The sequence below is a fragment of the Bufo bufo genome, chromosome 1 (genome assembly GCF_905171765.1).
Source record: "Bufo bufo chromosome 1, aBufBuf1.1, whole genome shotgun sequence".
In the NCBI taxonomy this organism is placed as follows: domain Eukaryota; kingdom Metazoa; phylum Chordata; class Amphibia; order Anura; family Bufonidae; genus Bufo; species Bufo bufo.
In genome coordinates, this window is record NC_053389.1 from 22,655,053 (window position 1) to 22,675,497 (window position 20,445).

A 20,445-nucleotide genomic window follows, 5' to 3' on the forward strand; every position below is an offset into this window, starting at 1 on the left:
TTTCAAGTGAACATGTGAATCAACAGAATGTTTGCGTTTTTTTTCACTCGCGTTAAAAACGCATGTCATCCGGATGCTATCCGCACTGAAAAAAACGCAGACACTGAACGCAATCGCTGTGAAAACTGACTTGTTTTAGCTCCAAAATCGCATGTTTTTAACTTAACGCATCCTGAGCCAAAAAGTCACGCCCGTGTGAACTCAGTCTAACAGAAGAAAAGCTTTCCAACTTAGTCTCCAAGTCACACCTCACCTCTTGTGCCCTTGACCCAATCCCATCACACCTCATCCCTAACCTCACCACTATAGTTATCCCTGTCCTAACCCACCTCTTCAACCTATCGCTAACCACTAGCATCTTCCCTTCCTCTTTTAAACATGCAATTGTTACACCCATACTCATTAAACTTTCCCTGGACACATCCTCTTTATCTAGCTATCGTACCATTTCACTACTTCAATTTGCATCCGAACTCCTAGAACAACATGTCCATCTCAAATTGACCTTTCATCTCACTCACTTTTTGATCAAATGCAATCCGGCTTCAGACCAAATCACTGCGCTGGTACTGTTAAAAATCAACTTCTATCAGCTGTAGTGATGAGCGGCAGGGGTCATATTCAAATTCGCGATATTTCGCGAATATTTTGTAGAATATTCGTCGAATATTCGCAAATTTGAAAATTCGGGATTTTTTTTTTACTCGAAAAATCGGCAAGGTAATGATTGTGTAATATGCGAATTTTCGTAATTCGAATTTTCGGATTTGAATTTTTTATTGCAAATTTTTCAACTTACAACTATTAGACAAAGAAGATTATAGCACTATATTAGCTAAATTGCTCTATATTCGATTTTTTTTTGAATATTCGCTATATTGCTATAACTAACTAAAACAAGAATATATAGCAATATAGCGAATATTCGAAAAAAAAGAATATGGAGCAAAATTCGCAAACACTACTACTCCTAAAGTCAAGTATATTGCAGCCTTCTTATTGGCCCACAAGCTAGAAGCAGCAATGGGATCATGTGTACTGATAAAAAAAAAAAAGGGGGAATTTTTTTTTTAGAATATTCAAAATTCCGAATATATATAACTATATTCGAAATATTCGCAAATTTTCGAAGTACCTATATTCGAGATAAAAATTCGAAATTCGAATATTCGTGATCAACACTAATCAGCTGCAGAGGTGGGAGGGACGTTGAGTTTCTCCCTGCAGCTCACACTAAGAGAGAACAGTTCTGCTGTATTAGAGTGGGCTGTTAAAAAGGACACGACCCGATCTGGTTAGGCCATGCCCCTAATAATCTGGTTTTAAAAAACACCCTTTTTTGGCAATATCCTACATCTGGTGCATGTGCAGGATTAGTCAGTGTGCAATTTAAGCTAGAAATACAGCCATAATTTTCTGGGTTTTTACAAACACCCTTTTTTTGCAAAATACACTATTTTACAGCCCTTGCTGCATCTGCACATGTGAAATTCAAGTGTTAAATACAGCTTTCATATTCTGAAATAGCTTGCTGCTTTTCTAAGGCTGCTATACCAAGTGCTGATCTACAAGTGCATTGGAGATATTCAGGAGACTAACTTAGTCTAACTCAGAGTTTTTCCACTGTAGCAGAACTTCAGTGGTGTTTCTGGTGAATACTCAGACACTGTGTTTCAAAAGAGGCTGCTATTCCAAGTGCTGATCTAAAAGTGCATTGGAGATATTCAGGAGATACTCAGGAGGTAATCTGGATAAGAATACAATCTAAACAAGTAATATTTGTTTGTTTAAAATCTTTCCCCTCTTTACAAAGGCAGACCTGGTTCTGTGCAGGAATTGTTGTGCTTTTATTTCAGGTTCCACTCTTCAGAGGTTTGGATACTGTCTGATCTGTAGACAGCTCTCCATAATGCAGCAGGAAATTACCTTTTTGAAATATGAGATTTGTAAATTAACCATTAAACAAACTCAGGCTGAGAACATTTCAATGCCACTGCCACAGAGGCCCCCTAGAAATGGAACATGGGTTACTGTAGGTTCTGGTAGACTGAAAGTTGTGGATAGAAGACATGTCCCACAGTCTGTGGCACTCCATAATTCATTTGCAGCACTTTCAGAGTGCAAGAGCAACATGACGGATGTCTCAAGCACAGTGGGTGAGAAACAATCATCTCCCATGCCTAAAGTATGTAAGACTGCAGCCAAAGACAAAAAGGAGAAGGTGAGGATTGATCGTAAGCAGCTGTTGATGGGCAATTCCATCATAAGAGGTGTGAAGTTTGAGGAGAATGGTGTTGTGAGATGTCTCCCTGGTGCTACCACTAGCAGGGACAGACAACGTATCCTTAATATTGTTAGGCAAGCAAAGCAGGAAAGGGAAGTGGATGTTATTGTCCATCTTGGGACCAACAATCTGGCTTGCAATGAGGTTTCAAAGGTGAAAGAAGCTTTTCACACACTTGGAAAGGATATACGGGAGGTTGCATCAACTGTTTCATTCTCTGCAGTTTTGCCTGTGCATAGCCTTCAGCATGACAGGAAGATGCGCATTAAGGAATTCAATGTATGGCTTGGTGAATGGTGTCTGAACCAAGGGTTTGGCTTTGTGTCTCATGTTAGCTCTTGTTGGAATGGAAAAGAACTGTACAAGAAAGATGGTTTTGCATCTTTCTCTCAAGGGAACGAATGTCCTTGGTGAACAGTTCCAAGAATTTGCTAAGAAGTATTTAAACTAGGAAAGGGGGGCAAAAGAGTGATAATCCAGCAGTCCAACTGCCCCCCGGAACAATGCCAGAAGATGCCAGTAGCACAAAGGTTAAGAAATGACAAGCTCAGATTCTTGTCTACAAATGCTCTCAGTTTAGGGAATAAGATCAATGAACTTGAGGCTATAATGGCATCTGAGAATATAGATGTAGTGGCTGTTACTGAGACGTGGTTCAAGGGGAGTAATGACTGGGATATATCAATACCAGGGTTCTCTCTATACAGGAAAGACAGAGAAGGCAAGAAGGGGGAGGGGTGGCCCTGTATGTGAAAGATAGCATAAAATCTAATTTGATACAAGTTAGCGAGAACAATTTAGAGTCAGTTTGGGTTACCTTGCAGCTTGATAATCATAAGGTAACTCGTGTAGGTTTGATATATAGACCACCTAGCCAAGTCAAAGAATTAGATGATCTACTAGTTGAGGAAATAGCTAAAATGACATGGAAGGGGGAAGTTATCATTATGGGAGACTTCAATCTTCCAGATGTAAACTGGAAAACCAAAATAGCTAGTTCTGCCAGGAGTACAGATATTCTAAATTCCCTACTGGGATTATCTCTACAGCAAGTAGTTGAGGAGCCAACCCGGAAGGAGGCCATTTTAGATTTAGTATTCACAAATGGGAATTTGGTATATGATATTACTGTAGGGGAAAGCTTGGGATCTAGTGATCACCAGTCAGTGTGGTTTACTATAAGTACAGTGACTGAGTCACACCACACAAAAACAAAAGTTTTAGATTTTAGAAAAACTGACTTTTATAAAATTTGATTAGTGGTATACAAGTCCCTATAAGACTGGAACAGTTTCATTGGAGTCCAAAAGAAATGGGACTACTTAAAAGTGGCACTAATGAAGGCAACAGAAAATTGCATTAGGCTTGTCAGTAAAAGCAAAAAAAGGAAGAGACCACTGTGGTACTCAGCAGAAGTGGCCAAAATCATTAAAAACAAAAAGATAGCATTTAGGAATTATAAAAAAAAAAAAAAACGAGGGTGACAGGCAAATTTATAAGATTAGGCAGAGAGAGGCCAAACAAGTTATAAGAGCTTCTAGAGCACAGGCAGAAGTTAAATTAGCTCAGTCAGGGAAAAAAGGCGATAAGGCATTCTTCAGATACATAAATGAAAAATGGAAACTAAAACAAGGAATTACCAAATTAAAAACAAAAGAAGGAAGGTATATGGAAGAAGATAAAGAACTAGCTGACTGCCTCAATGAATACTTCTGTTCAGTTTTTACAAAGGAAAATGAAGGGAAAGGACCTCAGTTAAGAAAGAAGACTAATGAATCTTTTGATGCATGTGTCTTTACAGAGGAAGAGGTTCTAAGTCATCTGTCTAAAATTAATACAAATAAGTCACAGGGGCCTGATGGGATACACCCAAAGCTATTAAAAGAGCTCAGCGGTGAACTAGCAAAACCATTAACAGATTTATTTAACCAATCACTGGCAACAGGAGTCGTCCCAGAAGATTGGAAATTAGCAAATGTTGTGCCGATTCACAAGAAAGGTAGTAAGGAGGAATCAGGCAACTATAGGCCAGTAAGCCTGACATCAATAGTGGGGAAATTAATGGAAACCATTCTTAAGGAGAGGATTGTGGAACATCTAAAATCCCATAGATTGAAAGATGAAAAACAGCATGAGTTTACTTCAGGGAGATCATGTCAAACTAACTTATTGATTTTTTTGATTGGGTGACTAAAATAATAGATGGCGGAGGTGCAGTAGACATCGCTTATCTAGACTTTAGTAAGGCTTTTGATACTGTCCCACATAGAAGGCTTTTCTATAAATTGCAGTCTTTGGGCTTGGACTCCCATATTGTTGAATGGATTAGGCAGTGGCTGAGGGACAGACAACAGAGGGTTGTAGTCAATGGAGTATATTCAGACCAAGGTCTTGTTACCAGTGGGGTACCTCAGGGATCTGTTCTGGGACTCATATTGTTTAATATCTTTATCAGTGAAATGGCAGAAGGCCTCGATGGTAAGGTGTGTCTTTTTGCTGATGACACAAAGATTTGTAACAGGGTTGATGTTCCTGGAGGGATACACCAAATGGAAAATGATTTAGGAAAACTAGAGGAATGGTCAAAAATCTGGCAACTAAAATTTTATGTTGATAAGTGCAAGATAATGCACCTGGGGCATAAAAACCCAAGAGCAGAATATAAAATCTATGATACAGTCCTAACCTCAGTATCTGAGGAAAGGGATTTAGGGATCATTATTTCAGAAGACTTAAAGGTAGGCAGGCAATGTCATAGAGCAGCAGGAGATACTAGCAGAATGCTGGGGTGTATAGGGAGAGGCATTACCAGTAGACAGAGGGGGGGTGCTCATGCCTCTCTACAGAGCACTAGTGAGACCTCATTTGGAGTATTGTGCTCAGTACTGGAGACCATATCTCCAGAAGGATATTGATACTTTGGAGAGAATTCAGAGAAGAGCTACTAAACTGGTACATGGATTGCAGGATAAAATTTACCAGGAAAGATTAAAGGACCTTAACATGTATAGCTTGGAAGAAAGACGAGACAGAGGGGATATGATATAAACTTTTAAATACATAAAAGGAATCAACAAGGTAAAAGAGGAGAGAATATTTAAAAGAAGAAAAACTGCTACAAGAGGACATAGTTTTAAATTAGAGGGGCAAAGGTTTAAAAGTAATATCAGGAAGTATTACTTTACTGAGAGAGTAGGGGATGCATGGAATAGCCTTCCTGCAGAAGTGGTATCTGCAAATACAGTGAAGGAGTTTAAGCATGCATGGGATAGGCATAAGGCCATCCTTCATATAAGATAGGGCCAGGGGCTATCCATAGTATTTAGTATATTGGGCAGACTAGATGGGCCAAATGGTTCTTATCTGCCGACATTCTATGTTTCTAAAAAAAAAAAAAAACTTTTTGGGCAATATCCAACATCTGGATTAGTCAGTGGGCAATTTAAGCTAGAAATACAGCCATAATTTTCTGGGTTCGTAAAAACATTTTTTTTTTTTTTGCAAACTTAATATTGCAGCCCTTGCTTTATCTTTGATTGTTAAAAACAAGTTTTAAAAAGTTAAATAATTTTCTGGCTTTGAAAAAACACAAATTTTTGGCAATATCCAACATCTGGTGCCTTTACAGGATTATTCAGTGTGCAATTTAAGCTAGAAATACAGCCATAATTTTCTGGGTTTTTAAAGACACACTTTTTTGCCAAAATACACAATTTTACAACCCTTGCAGCATCAGCACGTGTAAAATTCAAGGGTTATATACTGCTGTCATATTCAGTTATTAAACTAACACCTGTTTTGGGCAAAAAAGTTAATTTTTCATCCTTTGCTCTTTATCATTAGGGTGTCAAAAATTGTAAACTTTTTTGGATGCCAGCTAACTCTTCTCTCACTTCCTAGGAGGGCTGCAGAAAAATGTTCAGTTTTCTAATTGTCCTAACATTACATACAATAACCTCTCTTTACTGTTTTGTCATGTAAACTAATTTGCATAAAGTCTGGCATATGGGAAAGACATGCAAATGAGTGTATCAGCTGAAAAACCAGGCTTAGGCCTCATGCACACGACCGTATTTTTTCACGGTCCGCAAAACGGGGTTCCGTTGGTCCGTGATCCGTGACCGTTTTTTCATCCGTGGGTCTTCCTTGATTTTTGGAGGATCCACGGACATGAAAAAACAGTCGTTTTGGTGTCTGCCTGGCCGTGCGGAGCCAAACGGATCCGTCCTGAATTACAATGCAAGTCAATGGGGAGGGATCCGTTTGACGTTGACACAATATGGTGCAATTTCAAGCGGATCCGTCCCCCATTGACTTTCAATGTAAAGTCAGGAGTTAATATACCATAGGATCGGAGTTTTCTCCAATCCGATGGTATATTTTAACTTGAAGCGTCCCCATCACCATGGGAACGCCTCTATGTTAGAATATACCATCGGATTTGAGTTATGGGGATGGGGACGCTTCAAGTTAGAATATACTGAGAACTGTGTACATGACTGCCCCCTGCTGCCTGGCAGCACCCGATCTCTTACAGGGGGCTGTGATCCGCACAATTAACCCCTCAGGTGCTGCACCTGAAGGGGTTAATTGTGCATATCATAGCCCCCTATAAGAGATCAGGGGCTGCCAGGCAGCAGGGGGCAGATCCCCCTCCCTCCCCAGTTTTAATTTCATTGGTGGCCAGTGCGGCCCCCCCCTCCCTCCCTCTATTGTATTATTTTCATTGGTGGCACAGTGTGCGCCCCCCGCCCCCCACTCTATTGTATTATTTTCATTGGTGGCACAGTGTGCGGCCACCCCCGCCCCCCCTCCCTCCCTCTATTGAATTATCATTGGTGGCCAGTGTGCGCCCCCCCCGGCCCCCCTCTATTGTATTAATATCATTGGTGGCCAGTGTGCGGCCTCCCCTCTCCTCCGCCCCCCCCCCCCGATCATTGGTGGCAGCGGAGAGTTAGAAGCATCATACTTACCTGCGAGCTGCGATGTCTGTGACCGGCCGGGAGCTCCTCCTACTGGTAAGTGACAGGTCTGTGCGGCGCACTGCTTAATGATCTGTCACTTACCAGTAGGAGGAGCTACCGGCCGGTCATGACATCGCAGATCGCAGGTAAGTATGATGCTTCTAACTCTCCGCTGCCACCAACGATGGGGGGGGGGGCGGGGGAGAGGGGAGGCCGCACACTGGCCACCAATAATATTAATACAATAGAGGGGGGGCGGGGGGGGCGCACACTGGCCACCAATGATAATACAATAGAGGGGGGGGCGGGGGGGGGCGCACACTGTGCCACCAATGAAAATAATACAATAGAGGGAGGGGGGGCCGCACACTGTGCCACCAATGAAAATAATACAATAGAGGGAGGGGGGCGGGGGGGCCGCACTGGCCACCAATGAAATTAAAACTGGGGAGGGAGGGGGGTCTGCCCCCTGCTGCCTGGCAGCCCCTGATCGCTTATAGGGGGCTATGATATGCACAATTAACCCCTTCAGGTGCAACACCTGAGGGGTTAATTGTGCGGATCACAGCCCCCTGTAAGAGATAGCAGGGGGTAGTCATGTACACAGTTCTCAGTTTATTCTAACTAGAAGCGTCCCCATCACTATGGGAACGCCTCTGTGTTAGAATATACTGTCGGATTTGAGTTTTCACGAAGTGAAAACTCAGCTCTGAAAAAGCTTTCATACAGATGGATCTTCGGATCCGTCTGTGTGAATGTAGCCTACGGCCACGGATCAAGGACGCGGATGCCAATCTTGTGTGCATCCGTGTTCTTTCACGGACCCATTGACTTGAATGGGTCCGTGAACCGTTGTCCGTCAAAAAAATAGGACAGGTCATATTTTTTTGACGGACAGGAAACACGGATCACGGATGCGGCTGCAAAACTGAGCATTTTCCGATTTTTCCACGGACCCATTGAAAGTCAATGGGTCCGCGAAAAAAAAAACGGAAAACGGCACAACGGCCACGGATGCACACAACGGTCGTGTGCATGAGGCCTAAGTATGCTAATTTGCACGTCTTTCCCATAAACCAGTTTATGCAACTAGATTTCTTTTCAAGGGCGTAACATCTCAAATCTAAGGAAAAAACGAAAGATGAGCTCAATACATATAAATTCTAATGTGAATACCACAATGACAACTTATCTGAGTGGTTCAAAGAAGGTAGCACAGCAGCATATCCAGTGTAACTTTTATTGGGGACCAGAGTGCACACACAAATACGACGTTTCGGCTAAGCAGTAGCCTTTCTCAAGTATTACTTGAGAAAGGCTACTGCGTAGCCGAAACATCGTATTTGTGTGTGCACTCTGGTCCCCAATAAAAGTCACACTGGATATGCTGCTGTAATACCTTCTTTGAACCGTTTATATCCATGGGACGGCGTTGGATTGGCTGTCCCTCCACGGCTGGTGCATTCCATACAGGCTAGAAGGTCCATTTTTGTGCTGCTCTACATCCACTTTTATTACAACTTATCTGAGTGGTCAGCAGCATTATAGGGATGTTATGTGGGAGGGCCTTGGTTACCATGGTTACTTGTTTTCTTGTTTTTCTTTGCTGCTATTGGTGGTCAGTAAAAGGAAGAGAAAGCAATATGAGCCTCCGTGTCATGTAATAAAATTCAGAATTTTTTTACACAACTATTTCATAAACCTAAGGTGTTTCACAAAATTACAAAATCACAGTTGCATAAGAAGAGGTAATGTTTGTTTTGTTTCTCAAGCCCCACCCTAAAAATAATAAATTAAGAACCTCGATCCTCGAGATTGTCATCTCACATTACATTCTGCCTTCAAGCACTGAACCATGAGCTCCCTGATCGGAATTCTCAGCCTCCTCTCGGCTCTTGCAGCGACAAGTAAGTTTTCAGAAACATTATAAGACCTGAATCATCCTTTGTTTTATATTTGCTTTATTATTTATTTATTTTTCTATTTTTATGGATTTGTTCATAATAGTCTTAAAAATAATATTAAATAGCAATACTAATAATAATAAGAAATAATAAAACTAGCAATAATAATAACATAAACTAACATTTATTTTAATGTTAACCCCCCCAATGCCTGGTAAGATTTTACTTCCGATCCTGTTCATAGTGCTACATAAGCTATTAAACATTGTTCTCCGAACATTGCATCAGAAAAAATGTGCTGGCAAATAACTAATAGGTAATAAATGTCCTGACTGTGTTCCATTTCTTTAGGTTACGCTCTTTCGTGTACACAGTGTATTTCTAATGAAACGACATGCTCGGGTCCCAGCATAACCTGTCCTTCAGGAAATCAGTGTGGATCTACATACACAGAATCCACTATTGGTGAGTTGTCTGATTAAGTTCAATCTTTTCTAGTGGTTTGAAGGGGTTAGACTCTTATGTAACTCAAGCTTAATCTTTGTATAAAGTTTTGTAACTTTCCAATAGACTTTAAATATTTTTAATATCCCTGTTTGCTGTCTGTGAATGGGGACATATGGTACATTCCTGTTTACATCCATGGGCTGAAAACCCATCGAAACCTAAGAAGTATCACAGTCCTACAAGTGTCTCCAGTCTAGACAATCCTCTGTGATTTAAACACTCTGGAGTCAAGATTAACCCCTTCAGAATTCTGCAATTTTTCACCTTAAGGACCAGGCCAATTTTTGCAAATCTGACCAGTGCACTTTATAATAGTGATAACTTTAAAATGCTTTGACTTATCCATGGCATTCTGAGATTGTTTTCTCGTCACATATTGTACTTCATAACAGTGGCAAATTTGAGTCAAATATTTCATTTTATTTATAAAAAAACAACCAAATTTACCAAAAATGTTGAAAAATTAGCAATTAGCTTTTAAAACAGATAGTAATAACTCCTAAAATAGTTATTACTTTACATTTCCCATATGTCCACTTCATGTTTGGGTCATTTGTAATTTATATTTTCTTTTTTTTTTTTGGGGGACGTTGGAAGGCTTAGAAGTTTAGAAGCAAATTTCCAAAACCCACTTTTTAAGGACCAGTTCAGATCTGAAGTCACTTTGTGAGGCTTACATATTAGATTACACTATATACAGTTGTGTTCAAAATTATTCAACCCCCACTGAAATTGAGTGTTTTGGCCAGTTTGACATTGATTTTGATCATTTCAGTCATCTTGTTTACAATTAAATCAAAGAGGCCCTTGTAAGTCAGACAAATATAACATAACATTTATAATGAAATAACCACAAATGTCTTTTCTGTGCTCACATCATTATCAGTTTTATTCAACCCCCAAGTGACATTCAATCTTAGTACTTAGTACAACATCCTTTTCCAGTTATAACAGCTTTTAAACGTGAAGCATAGCTTGACACAAGTGTCTTGCAGCGATCTACGGGTATCTTCGCCCATTCTTCATGAGCAAAAGCCTCCAGTTCAGTCACATTCTTATGCTTGCGCGCTGCAACTGCTTTCTTTAAGTCCCACCAGAGGTTCTCAATCGGATTTAAGTCTGGTGACTGCGATGGCCACTTCAAAATGTTCCAGCCTTTAATCTGCAACCATGCTCTAGAGGACTTGGAGGTATGATTGGGATCATTGTCCTGTTGAAAGGTCCAACGTCTCCCAAGCCTCAGGTTTGTGACGGACTGCATCACATTTTCATCCAATATCTACTGGTACTGAAGAGAATTCATGGTACCTTGCACACGCTGAAGCTTCCCTGTACCTGTAGAAGCAAAACAGCCCCAAAGCATGATTGACCCCCCGCCATGCTTCACAGTAGGCAAGGTGTTCTTTTCTTCACAGGCCTTGTTCTTCCTCCTCCAAACATAGCGTTGATCCATGGGCCCAAACAGTTCTAATTTTGTTTCATCAGTCCACAGAACACTATCCCAAAACTTTTGAGGTTTGTCCACATGACTTTTGGCATACTGCAGTCCACTCTTCTTATTCTTTGGAGACAGCAAGGGGGTGCGCCTGGGAGTTCCGGCATGGAGGCCTTCATTACGCAGTGTGCGCCTTATTGTCTGAGCTGAAACTTCAGTACCCACATCTGACAAATCTTTTTACAGTTCCTCAGCAGTCACACGGGGACTTTTCTCCACTTTGCGCTTCAGGTAGCGCACAGCAGTCGAAGTCAGCATCTTCTTTCTGCCACGACCAGGTAGCGTTTCAACAGTGCCCTTTGCCTTGATTTGCGAATGATGCTTCCTATGGTGTCTCTTGGTATGTTTAACATCTTTGCAATCTTCTTATAGCCATTGCCCTTCCTGTGAAGAGAAATCTTCTCTTCTCTTCCTGGACCATTCTCTTGACTTCACCATGTTTGTAAACAGACCAGTAAATGTCTAGAAGGAGCTGAGTATCACAGTCCTTTTACATCTGCCTAATTGGTGCTTATTATGCTTGATTGCTGCTCCTTGACATCCACAGGTGTTTTCAATACCTGATCGAAAACACTTGAATGAACCTCTGTTCTTAAGAGTGGTAGTCTTTAAGGGGTTGAATAATTGTGTCAATGAAGAAATCACAAAAAAAAACATTTAATACTGTATTACAAAAACAATTGATGTCATTTAAGGCTACTTTCACACTAGCGTCGGGGCTCCGCTTGTGAGCTCCGTTTGAAGAGTCTCACAAGCGGCCCCGAACGCATCAGTCCAGCTACTAATGCATTCTGAGTGGATGCGAATCCGCTCAGAATGCATCAGTCTGGCAGCGTTCAGCCTCCGCTCAGCAGGCGGACACCTGAACGTTGCTTGCAGCGTTCGGGTGTCTGCCTGGCCGTGCGGAGGCAAGCGGATCCGTCCAGACTTACAATGTAAGTCAATGGGGACGGATCCGTTTGAAGATGACACAATGTGGCTCAATCTTCAAACGGATCCGTCCCCCATTGACTTTCAATGTAAAGTCTGGACGGATCCGTTCAGGCTACTTTCACACTTAGAATTTTTTTTAAACTATAATGCAGACGGATCCGTTCTGAACGGATCCAAACGTCTGCATTATAGGAGCGGATCTGTCTGAGCAGACATCAGACGGACCCGCTCTGAACGGTAGTGTGAAAGTAGCCTTAGTTGCATTTGGTTCTTTAAAAAGTACTTGTAAGATTTCATTCTGAACACAATTACAAATGTACACTAAATTCCCTAAAACCCTTTACAGCATTGGGGGTTGAATAATTTTTAACACAACTGTATTACACTTTTTGTGAGGCAAGGTAACAAAAAATAGCTGTTTTGGCACCATCTTTATTTTTTGTTATTTACAATGTTCATCTGACAGGTTAGATCATGCGGTATTTTTGTAGAGCAGGTTGTTACAGACGTGAAAATACCAAATATTTGTTGTTTGTTTCAGTTTTACATAATAAAGCATTTTTGAAAAGAAATTTTATTTTTTAGTGTCTCCATATTCTGAAAGCCATATTTTATTTTTATTTTTTTGGGCTACTGTCTTATCTAGGGTCTCAGTTTTTTCGGTATGAGATGACGGTTTGATTGGTACTATTTTAGGGTGTATATGACTTTTTGATCGCTTGGTATTTACACTTTTTGCGATTTAAGGTAACACCGTTTTTATAATTATTTTTACGGTGATCACCTGAGGGGTTAGTTCATGTGATATTTTTATACAGCAGGTTCTTAAGGCTACTTTCACACTTGCGGCAGAGAGATCCGGCAAGCAGTTCCGTCGCCGGAACTGCCTGCCGGATCAGGCAAAATGTATGCTAACTGATGGCATTAGTAAGACTGATCATGATCCTGATCAGTCTTAAAAATGCCTGATCAGTCGAAAAAATGCATTGAAATGCCGGATCCATCTTTCCGGTGTCATCCGGCAAAAACGGATCCGGCATTTATTTTTTCACCTTTTTTTCAGTCTGCGCATACCGGAAGGACGGATCCGGGATTCCGGTATTCTGAATGCACTAATACATTCCTATGGGAAAAAATGCCGGATCCAGCATTCCGGCAAGTCTTCTGTTTTTTTCGCCGGAGATAAAACCGTAACATGCTGCGGTTTTCTCTTTTGCCTGATCAGTCAAAACGACTGAACTGAAGACATCCTGATGCAAACTGAACGGATTACTCTCCATTCAGAATGCATGGGGATAAAACTGATCAGTTCTTTTCCGGTATAGAGCCCCTGTGACGGAACTCTATGCCGGAAAAGAAAAACGCAAGTGTGAAAGTAGCCTTAGGATGTGGCGATACCTAATATGTATACTTTGTTTATTTATTAAAGTTTTACATAATAACAGCATTTTTGAAACAAAAAAATCATGTTTTTTGTGTCTCCATATTCTGAGAGCCATATTTTTTTTTTATTTTTTAGGCGATTGTCTTATGTAGGGTCTCATTTTTTGTGGGATAAGATGGCGGTTTGATTGGTATGATATTGGGGTGCATATAACTTTTTGATTGCTTGCTATTACACATTTTGTGATGTAAGGTGACAAAAAAATGGCTTTTTTGACACCGTTTTTATATATTTTTATAAGGGGTTAGGTCATGTGATATTTTTATAGAGCCAGGATTTTACGGATGTGGCGATATCTAATATGGTGGCGATACCTAATATGTCTACTTTTTTTTTTTTTTTTTTTTACATTTAACACAATAAAAGCATTTTTGAAACAAAAAAATAATCATATTTTAGTGTCACCATATTCTGAGAGCCATAGTTTTTTCTATTTCTTGGGCGATTGTCTTAGGTAGGGGCTCATTTTTTGCGAGATAAGGTGACGGTTAGATTGGTTGTATTTTTGGGGGCATACGCCTTTTTGATCGCTTGGTGTTGCACTTTTAGAGATGTAAGGTGACAAAAAAAAGTTTATATTTTTTTTTAGAACAGTTTTTATTTTATTTTTTGACGGTGTTCACTAGAGGGGTTAGGTCATGTGATATTTTTATAGAGCTGGTCGATACAGACGCGGTGATACCTAATATGTCTACTTTTCTTTTTTTCCCTATTCTGTGCAATTTTTCTTTACTTTATTTTGGGAAAAACGCTTTTAATATTTTTTTACTTTTTTTCACTTTATTTTTTGTCCCACCCTGGGACTTCAACTTTTGGGGGTCTGATCCCCTTTACAATGCATTACAATACTTCTGTATTGAAATGCATTGGCTGTAAGTGAATTACACAGTGTAATACACTTACAGCTTCCTGCCTGTAAGATCCAGGGGGCTGGATCTTACAGGCTGTCACAGAAGGCAGTCACGATGCCTAAGGAAGGCATCGGGCTTGCCTTCCCTGCAATTGGGTGGGCAGCTCTGGGACCCGATGGCCACCCGCACCCGGCTGGATACTGCACATGCCGCGGTCAGTGCTGACTACGGCAGTGCAAGAGTTAATGCCGGTATCTGTGTTTTCACTGATGCCGGTGTATGCAGCAGGGACCCGTACCCATGCACCAGTACATGTACGTCAATGGTCCTTAAGTCACAGGCAGATATGACGTACATGTACGTCATGGGTCCTCAAGGGGTTAATACATTTTTCCTGCAGTGATACATTGTAATAAAATCAAAAAATAAACAAAGAAAATCAGGACAGACTCAGGCCTCATGCATACGGCTGTTGTGTGGCCATTCCTTGCATTGGGGACAGCAATTTGCGGGCCCCTATGCACAGGCAACATCCATGCGGCGGCCGGGACGGATCGAGACCCATTTAACTTGAATGGGTTTGTGATCCGTCCGCACCGTAAAAAAATAGAACACTCTGTAGTGCTTCAGTGGGGTTCCGTGTGTCCGTTCCGCACCGCAGTTCCGAATTGTGGACCCATTCAAGTGAATGGGTCCACATCCATGATGCGGGGAGCACATAGCCGGTGCCCGCATATTGCGGACCTGATGTTTGCGGGCTGCAATACGGCCACGGCCGGGCAATGGGCGTGTGCATGAGGCTTCACAGAGGATTGTCTACACTGATGCATCTTACCAATTCCAGCACCTAAGTCAGCAGAACTAGATGTGTACGGGCTTTCAGTCTCTGGATGATAAAAAAAGATCACTGTCGACAAGTGTGCGAGAATCAATTTTTTCTAATATTAACTCCTTAGTTTGTTGTATTTTGTATATTTACATACTATATATTCAACAGAGTAAATATTAAAAAGAAAAGGTTTTGCAGAGAATCACAAATATTGATTTCCTTCTAATCTGTTCACATCTTTTTTTGGCTTCACATCATGCAGCGCTGGAACAGGTTAAGCCAGTGGCAAGAATTCAATGAGGGTGAGGGGGCAATGTATAGACTGCAGAATCCTCTGCCTCTCAAGTCTCTTGCTACCACCAATAGTCTTACAACTGTAACCGGCAGCGGGTGTGGACCCAATGTCACCATTTTGTCTCTGAAGACACCCTGACGTACCCCTACAGTGGAAACCCTCAAAAAGTGACCCTCTTTTGGAAACTACACCCCTTAAAGAATATATTAAGGCTGTTTTGGCTTTTTTTTTTTACAGCATTCACCTGAGAGGGCCTACAATATGATATTTTTATAGAGCAGGTTGTTACGGATGCGGCGATACCTAGTATGTCTATAGTTTTTATTTTTGTTAAGTTTTACACAGTGAAATCCTTTTTGAAAAGAATAAAATCTTGTTTTTGGGTTGCCATTTTCTGAGAGCTGAGAGTTGTTTTTATTTTTTGGGCGATTGTCTTAGGTAGGAGTTTATTTTTTGCGGGATGAGATGATGGTTTGATTGGTACCATTTTGGGGTACATAAGACTTTTTGATCTCTTGGTATTACACTTTTTGTGATGTAAGTTTTTATTTTATTTTTTATGGCGTTCACCTGAGGGGTTAGGTTATGTGATATTTTTATAGAGCAGGTCATTACAGATGTGGCAATACCTAATATATATACTTTTTTTTTTTTTACATTTAACATAATAAAAGCACTTTTGAAACATAAAAAAATCATGTTTTAGGGCTCTTTCACATGAGCGGATGCCGTGCAGGTAATCCACTGCGTGAAAGAGCCAAGCCGCGCTCCGGTTTGCAGAGACACAGAGCATTAACATTATTTATAATGCTCTATGCCTCTCTGATTTTTTTACTACAAAATCACAGTGAGATAAAGTTGTCACTATGATTTTGTAGTAAAAAGGTTACAGAGAGGCAAAGAGCATTATCAATCAAGTTAATGCCCGTGTCTCTGCTGTCCGGAATGGGGCTTGGCCCTCTTTCACGCAGCGGATTGCCCGCATGGCAACCGCTCGTGTGAAACAGCCCTTAGGCCTCTTTAACATGGGCTTTGCGGGAAAATGTATGATCTTTCCGCGCGAGTGTTTTAATGCGTTTTGCATGCGTGTGAGAAAAATCTGCATGTTTGGTACCCAGACCCGAACGCTTAATAGAGAATGTTAAGTAAATTAGGGATGGAGGGGTTAAGAAATAAAAAAAAAATAATTAAGCTCACCTCATCCACTTGTTCGTGCAGTCCTTCTCGTCTTCTTTCTTCTTCTTTGAGGACCTGGGAGGAAAAGGACCTTTGGTGATGTCACAGCGCTCATCACATGGTCCATCAACTAGCAACCATGAGTGAAAATCGCACAACATTCGCACTTGCTTGCGGATGCTTGCGATTTTCACGCAAGCCCAATTCACTTCTATGGGGCTTGTGTTGTGTGAAAAACACACAATATAGAGCATACTGCGATTTTCACGCAACGCACAAGTGATGCGTGAAAATCACCTCTCATGTGCACAGCCCCATTGGAGTGAATGGGTCCGGATTCAGTGCGGGTGCAATGCATTCACTTCACGCATTGCACCCGCACGGAATTCTCGCCCGTGTGAAAGGGGCCTTAGTGTCTTCATAGTCTGAGAGCCATAGTTTTTTTAATTTTTGGGGCGATTCTCTTAGGTAGGATATCATTTTTGTGGGATGAAATGACGGTTTGATTGGCACTATTTTGGGGAGCATATGACTTTTTGATCGCTTGCTATTACCCTTTTTGTGATGTAAGGTGCCAAAAAATGGCGTGTTATTTTTTTTTTTACGGTGTTGACCTGAGGGGTTAGATCATGTGGTATTTTTTTAGGGCAGGTTGTTACGGACGCGGTAATACCTAATATGTCTACTTTTTTTATTTTATTTTTTACATTTAACAATTTGAAAGCCATACTTCTGTATTGTAATGCATTGGCTGGAAGTGTATTACCAGTGTAATAAACTTACAGCATCGGGCTTGCCTTCCCTGCCCGATGACCATCCTGCACCCGGTATGGTCCCGCACATGCCGCGGTCAGCACTGACCGTGGCAGTGCGAGGGTTAATGCGCTGGCATCGGTGTTTTCACTGATGCTAATGCACACAGCAGGGGTCCAGCTATCAGTGACTGCCAGACCCTTGCAGCTGATCGGGCGGGCGCAGCTCCTATGCCCGCTCAGAGCGCCGTAGCTGTACGACGCTGGGATTTCAGACGCAGTTTCCAGCGCTGTACATATACGGCGCTGGTATCCTATGGGTTAAAGCTCAGGTGAGGAGGTGGATGCACAGCTAAATAGGAAGGTTGATCAGCTCCTCAATCAACAGCTGGGCAGGGAGGACAAGGAAAGGATTAACTCTTGCAATGCTGGAGAGCTCACTGAGCACTAGTCCCAGTTCACACAGGGGAAAGTAGGGCAACGTCTGTGCCTGCTCGAGACAGCAAGACAGCAGTAGGCACAGACCACAGGCGTGACAGCAACTCTGTATGTGTAAGGGTTAAATGAGCTCTTGTTCTTAAATAAATTATGAAGGAATGTGACCTGTTGTAAGAATAGACATTTGTGCATAACAAGTGACCAGTGTACACAATCTGCGCTCCTCCGTATGTTTGGATCAGAGAGAATATGAAGGGCAGGATATATTGATTATACATACTATATATATATACTATACATATATATACAGTACAGACCAAAAGTTTGGACACACCTTCTCATTCAAAGAGTTTTCTTTATTTTCATGACTATGAAGGCATCAAAACTATGAAATAACAAACAAGTGTGAAACAACTGAAAATATCTCATATTCTAGGTTCTTCAAAGTAGCCACCTTTTGCTTTGATTTCTGCTTTGCACACTCTTGGCATTCTCTTGATGAGCTTCAAGAGGTAGTCCCCTGAAATGGTCTTCCAACAATCTTGAAGGAGTTCCCAGAGATGCTTAGCACTTTTTGGCCCTTTTGCCTTCACTCTGCGGTCCAGCTCACCCCAAACCATCTCGATTGGGTTCAGGTCCGGTGACTGTGGAGGCCAGGTCATCTGGCGCAGCACCCCATCACTCTCCTTCATGGTCAAATAGCCCTTACTTTCAAAGTTTTCCCAATTTTTCGGCTGACTGACTGACCTTCATTTCTTAAAGTAATGATGGCCACTCGTTTTTCTTTACTTAGCTGCTTTTTTCTTGCCATAATACAAATTCTAACAGTCTATTCAGTAGGACTATCAGCTGTGTATCCACCTGACTTCTCCTCAACGCAACTGATGGTCCCAACCCCATTTATAAGTCAAGAAATCCCACTTATTAAACCTGACAGGGCACACCTGTGAAGTGAAAACAATTTCAGGGGACTACCTCTTGAAGCTCATCGAGAGAATGCCAAGAGTGTGCAAAGCAGTAATCAAATCAAAAGGTGGCTACTTTGAAGAACCTAGAATATGACATATTTTCAGTTGTTTCACACTTGTTTGTTATGTATATAATTCCACATGTGTTAATTCATAGTTTTGATGCCTTCAGTGTGAATCTACAATTTTCATAGTCATGAAAATAAAGAAAACTCTTTGAATGAGAAGGTGTGTCCAAACTTTTGGTCTGTACTGTATATATATATATATACACTGCTCAAAAAAATAAAGGGAACACTTAAACAACACAATGTAACTCCAAGTCAATCACACTTCTGTGAAATCAAACTGTCCACTTAGGAAGCAACACTGAGTGACAATCAATTTCACATGCTGTTGTGCAAATGGGATAGACAACAGGTGGAAATTATAGGCAATTAGCAAGACACCCCCAATAAAGAAGTGGTTCTGCAGGTGGTGATCACAGACCACTTCTCAGTTCCTATGCTTCCTGGCTGATGTTTTGGTCACTTTTGAATGCTGGCGGTGCTTTCACTCTAGTGGTAGCATGAGACGGAGTCTACAAACCACACAAGTGGCTCAGGTAGTGCAGCTTATCCAGGATGGCACATCAATGCGAGCTGTGGCAAGAAGGTTTTCTGTGTCTGTCAGCGTAGTGTCCAGAGCATGGAGGTGCTACCAGGAGACAGGCCAGTACATCAGGAGACGTGGAGGAGGCCGTAGAAGGGCAACAACCCAGCAGCAGGACTGCTACCTCTGCCTTTGTGCAAGGAGGAACAGGAGGAGCACTGACAGAGCCCTGCAAAATGACCTCAGCAGGCCACAAATGTGCATGTGTCTGCTCAAACGGTCAGAAACAGACTCCATGAGGGTGATATGAGGTCCCGACGTCCACAGGTGGGGGTTGTGCTTATGGCCCAACACCGTGCAGGACGTTTGGCATTTGCCAGAGAACACCAAGATTGGCAAATTCGCCACTGGCGCCCTGTGCTCTTCACAGATGAAAGCAGGTTCACACTGAGCACATGTGACAAACGTGACAGTCTGTAGACGCCGTGGAGAACGTTCTGCTGCCTGCAACGTCCTCCAGCATGACCGGTTTGGCATTGGGTCAGTAATGGTGTGGGGTGGCATTTCTTTGGAGGGCCGCACAGCCCTCCGTGTGCTCGCCAGAGGTAGCCTGACTGCCATTAGGTACTGAGATGAGATCCTCAGACCCCTTGTGAGACCATATGCTGGTGCGGTTGGCCCTGGGTTCCTCCTAATGCAAGACAATGCTAGACCTCATGTGGCTGAAGTGTGTCAACAGTTCCTGCAAGACGAAGGCATTGATGCTATGGACTGGTCCGCCCGTTCCCCAGACCTGAATCCAATTGAGCACATCTGGGACATCATGCTTCACTCTATCCACCAACGTCACGTTGCACCACAGACTGTCCAGGAGTTGGCAGATGCTTTAGTCCAGGTCTGGGAGGAGATCCCTCAGGAGACCGTCCGCCACCTCATCAGGAGCATGCACAGGCGTTGTAGGGAGGTCATACAGGCACGTGGAGGCCACACACACTACTGAGCCTCATTTTGACT

General features: G+C 41.9%; 1 protein-coding gene across 1 annotated transcript in view; it reads left to right on the forward strand.

The window, feature by feature from the left end:
* The first annotated feature begins 9,041 nt into the window (after positions 1–9,041).
* The window catches only part of LOC120992317 (phospholipase A2 inhibitor and Ly6/PLAUR domain-containing protein-like), a 142,165-nt gene continuing 130,761 nt past the window's right edge, over positions 9,042–20,445 (forward strand). The window contains exons 1-2 of the mRNA XM_040421233.1: positions 9,042–9,155; positions 9,504–9,617. Of these exons, the coding sequence (XP_040277167.1) occupies positions 9,104–9,155; positions 9,504–9,617 (166 nt within the window). The 5' untranslated portion in view covers positions 9,042–9,103. The remainder of the gene's footprint in view (positions 9,156–9,503; positions 9,618–20,445) is intronic.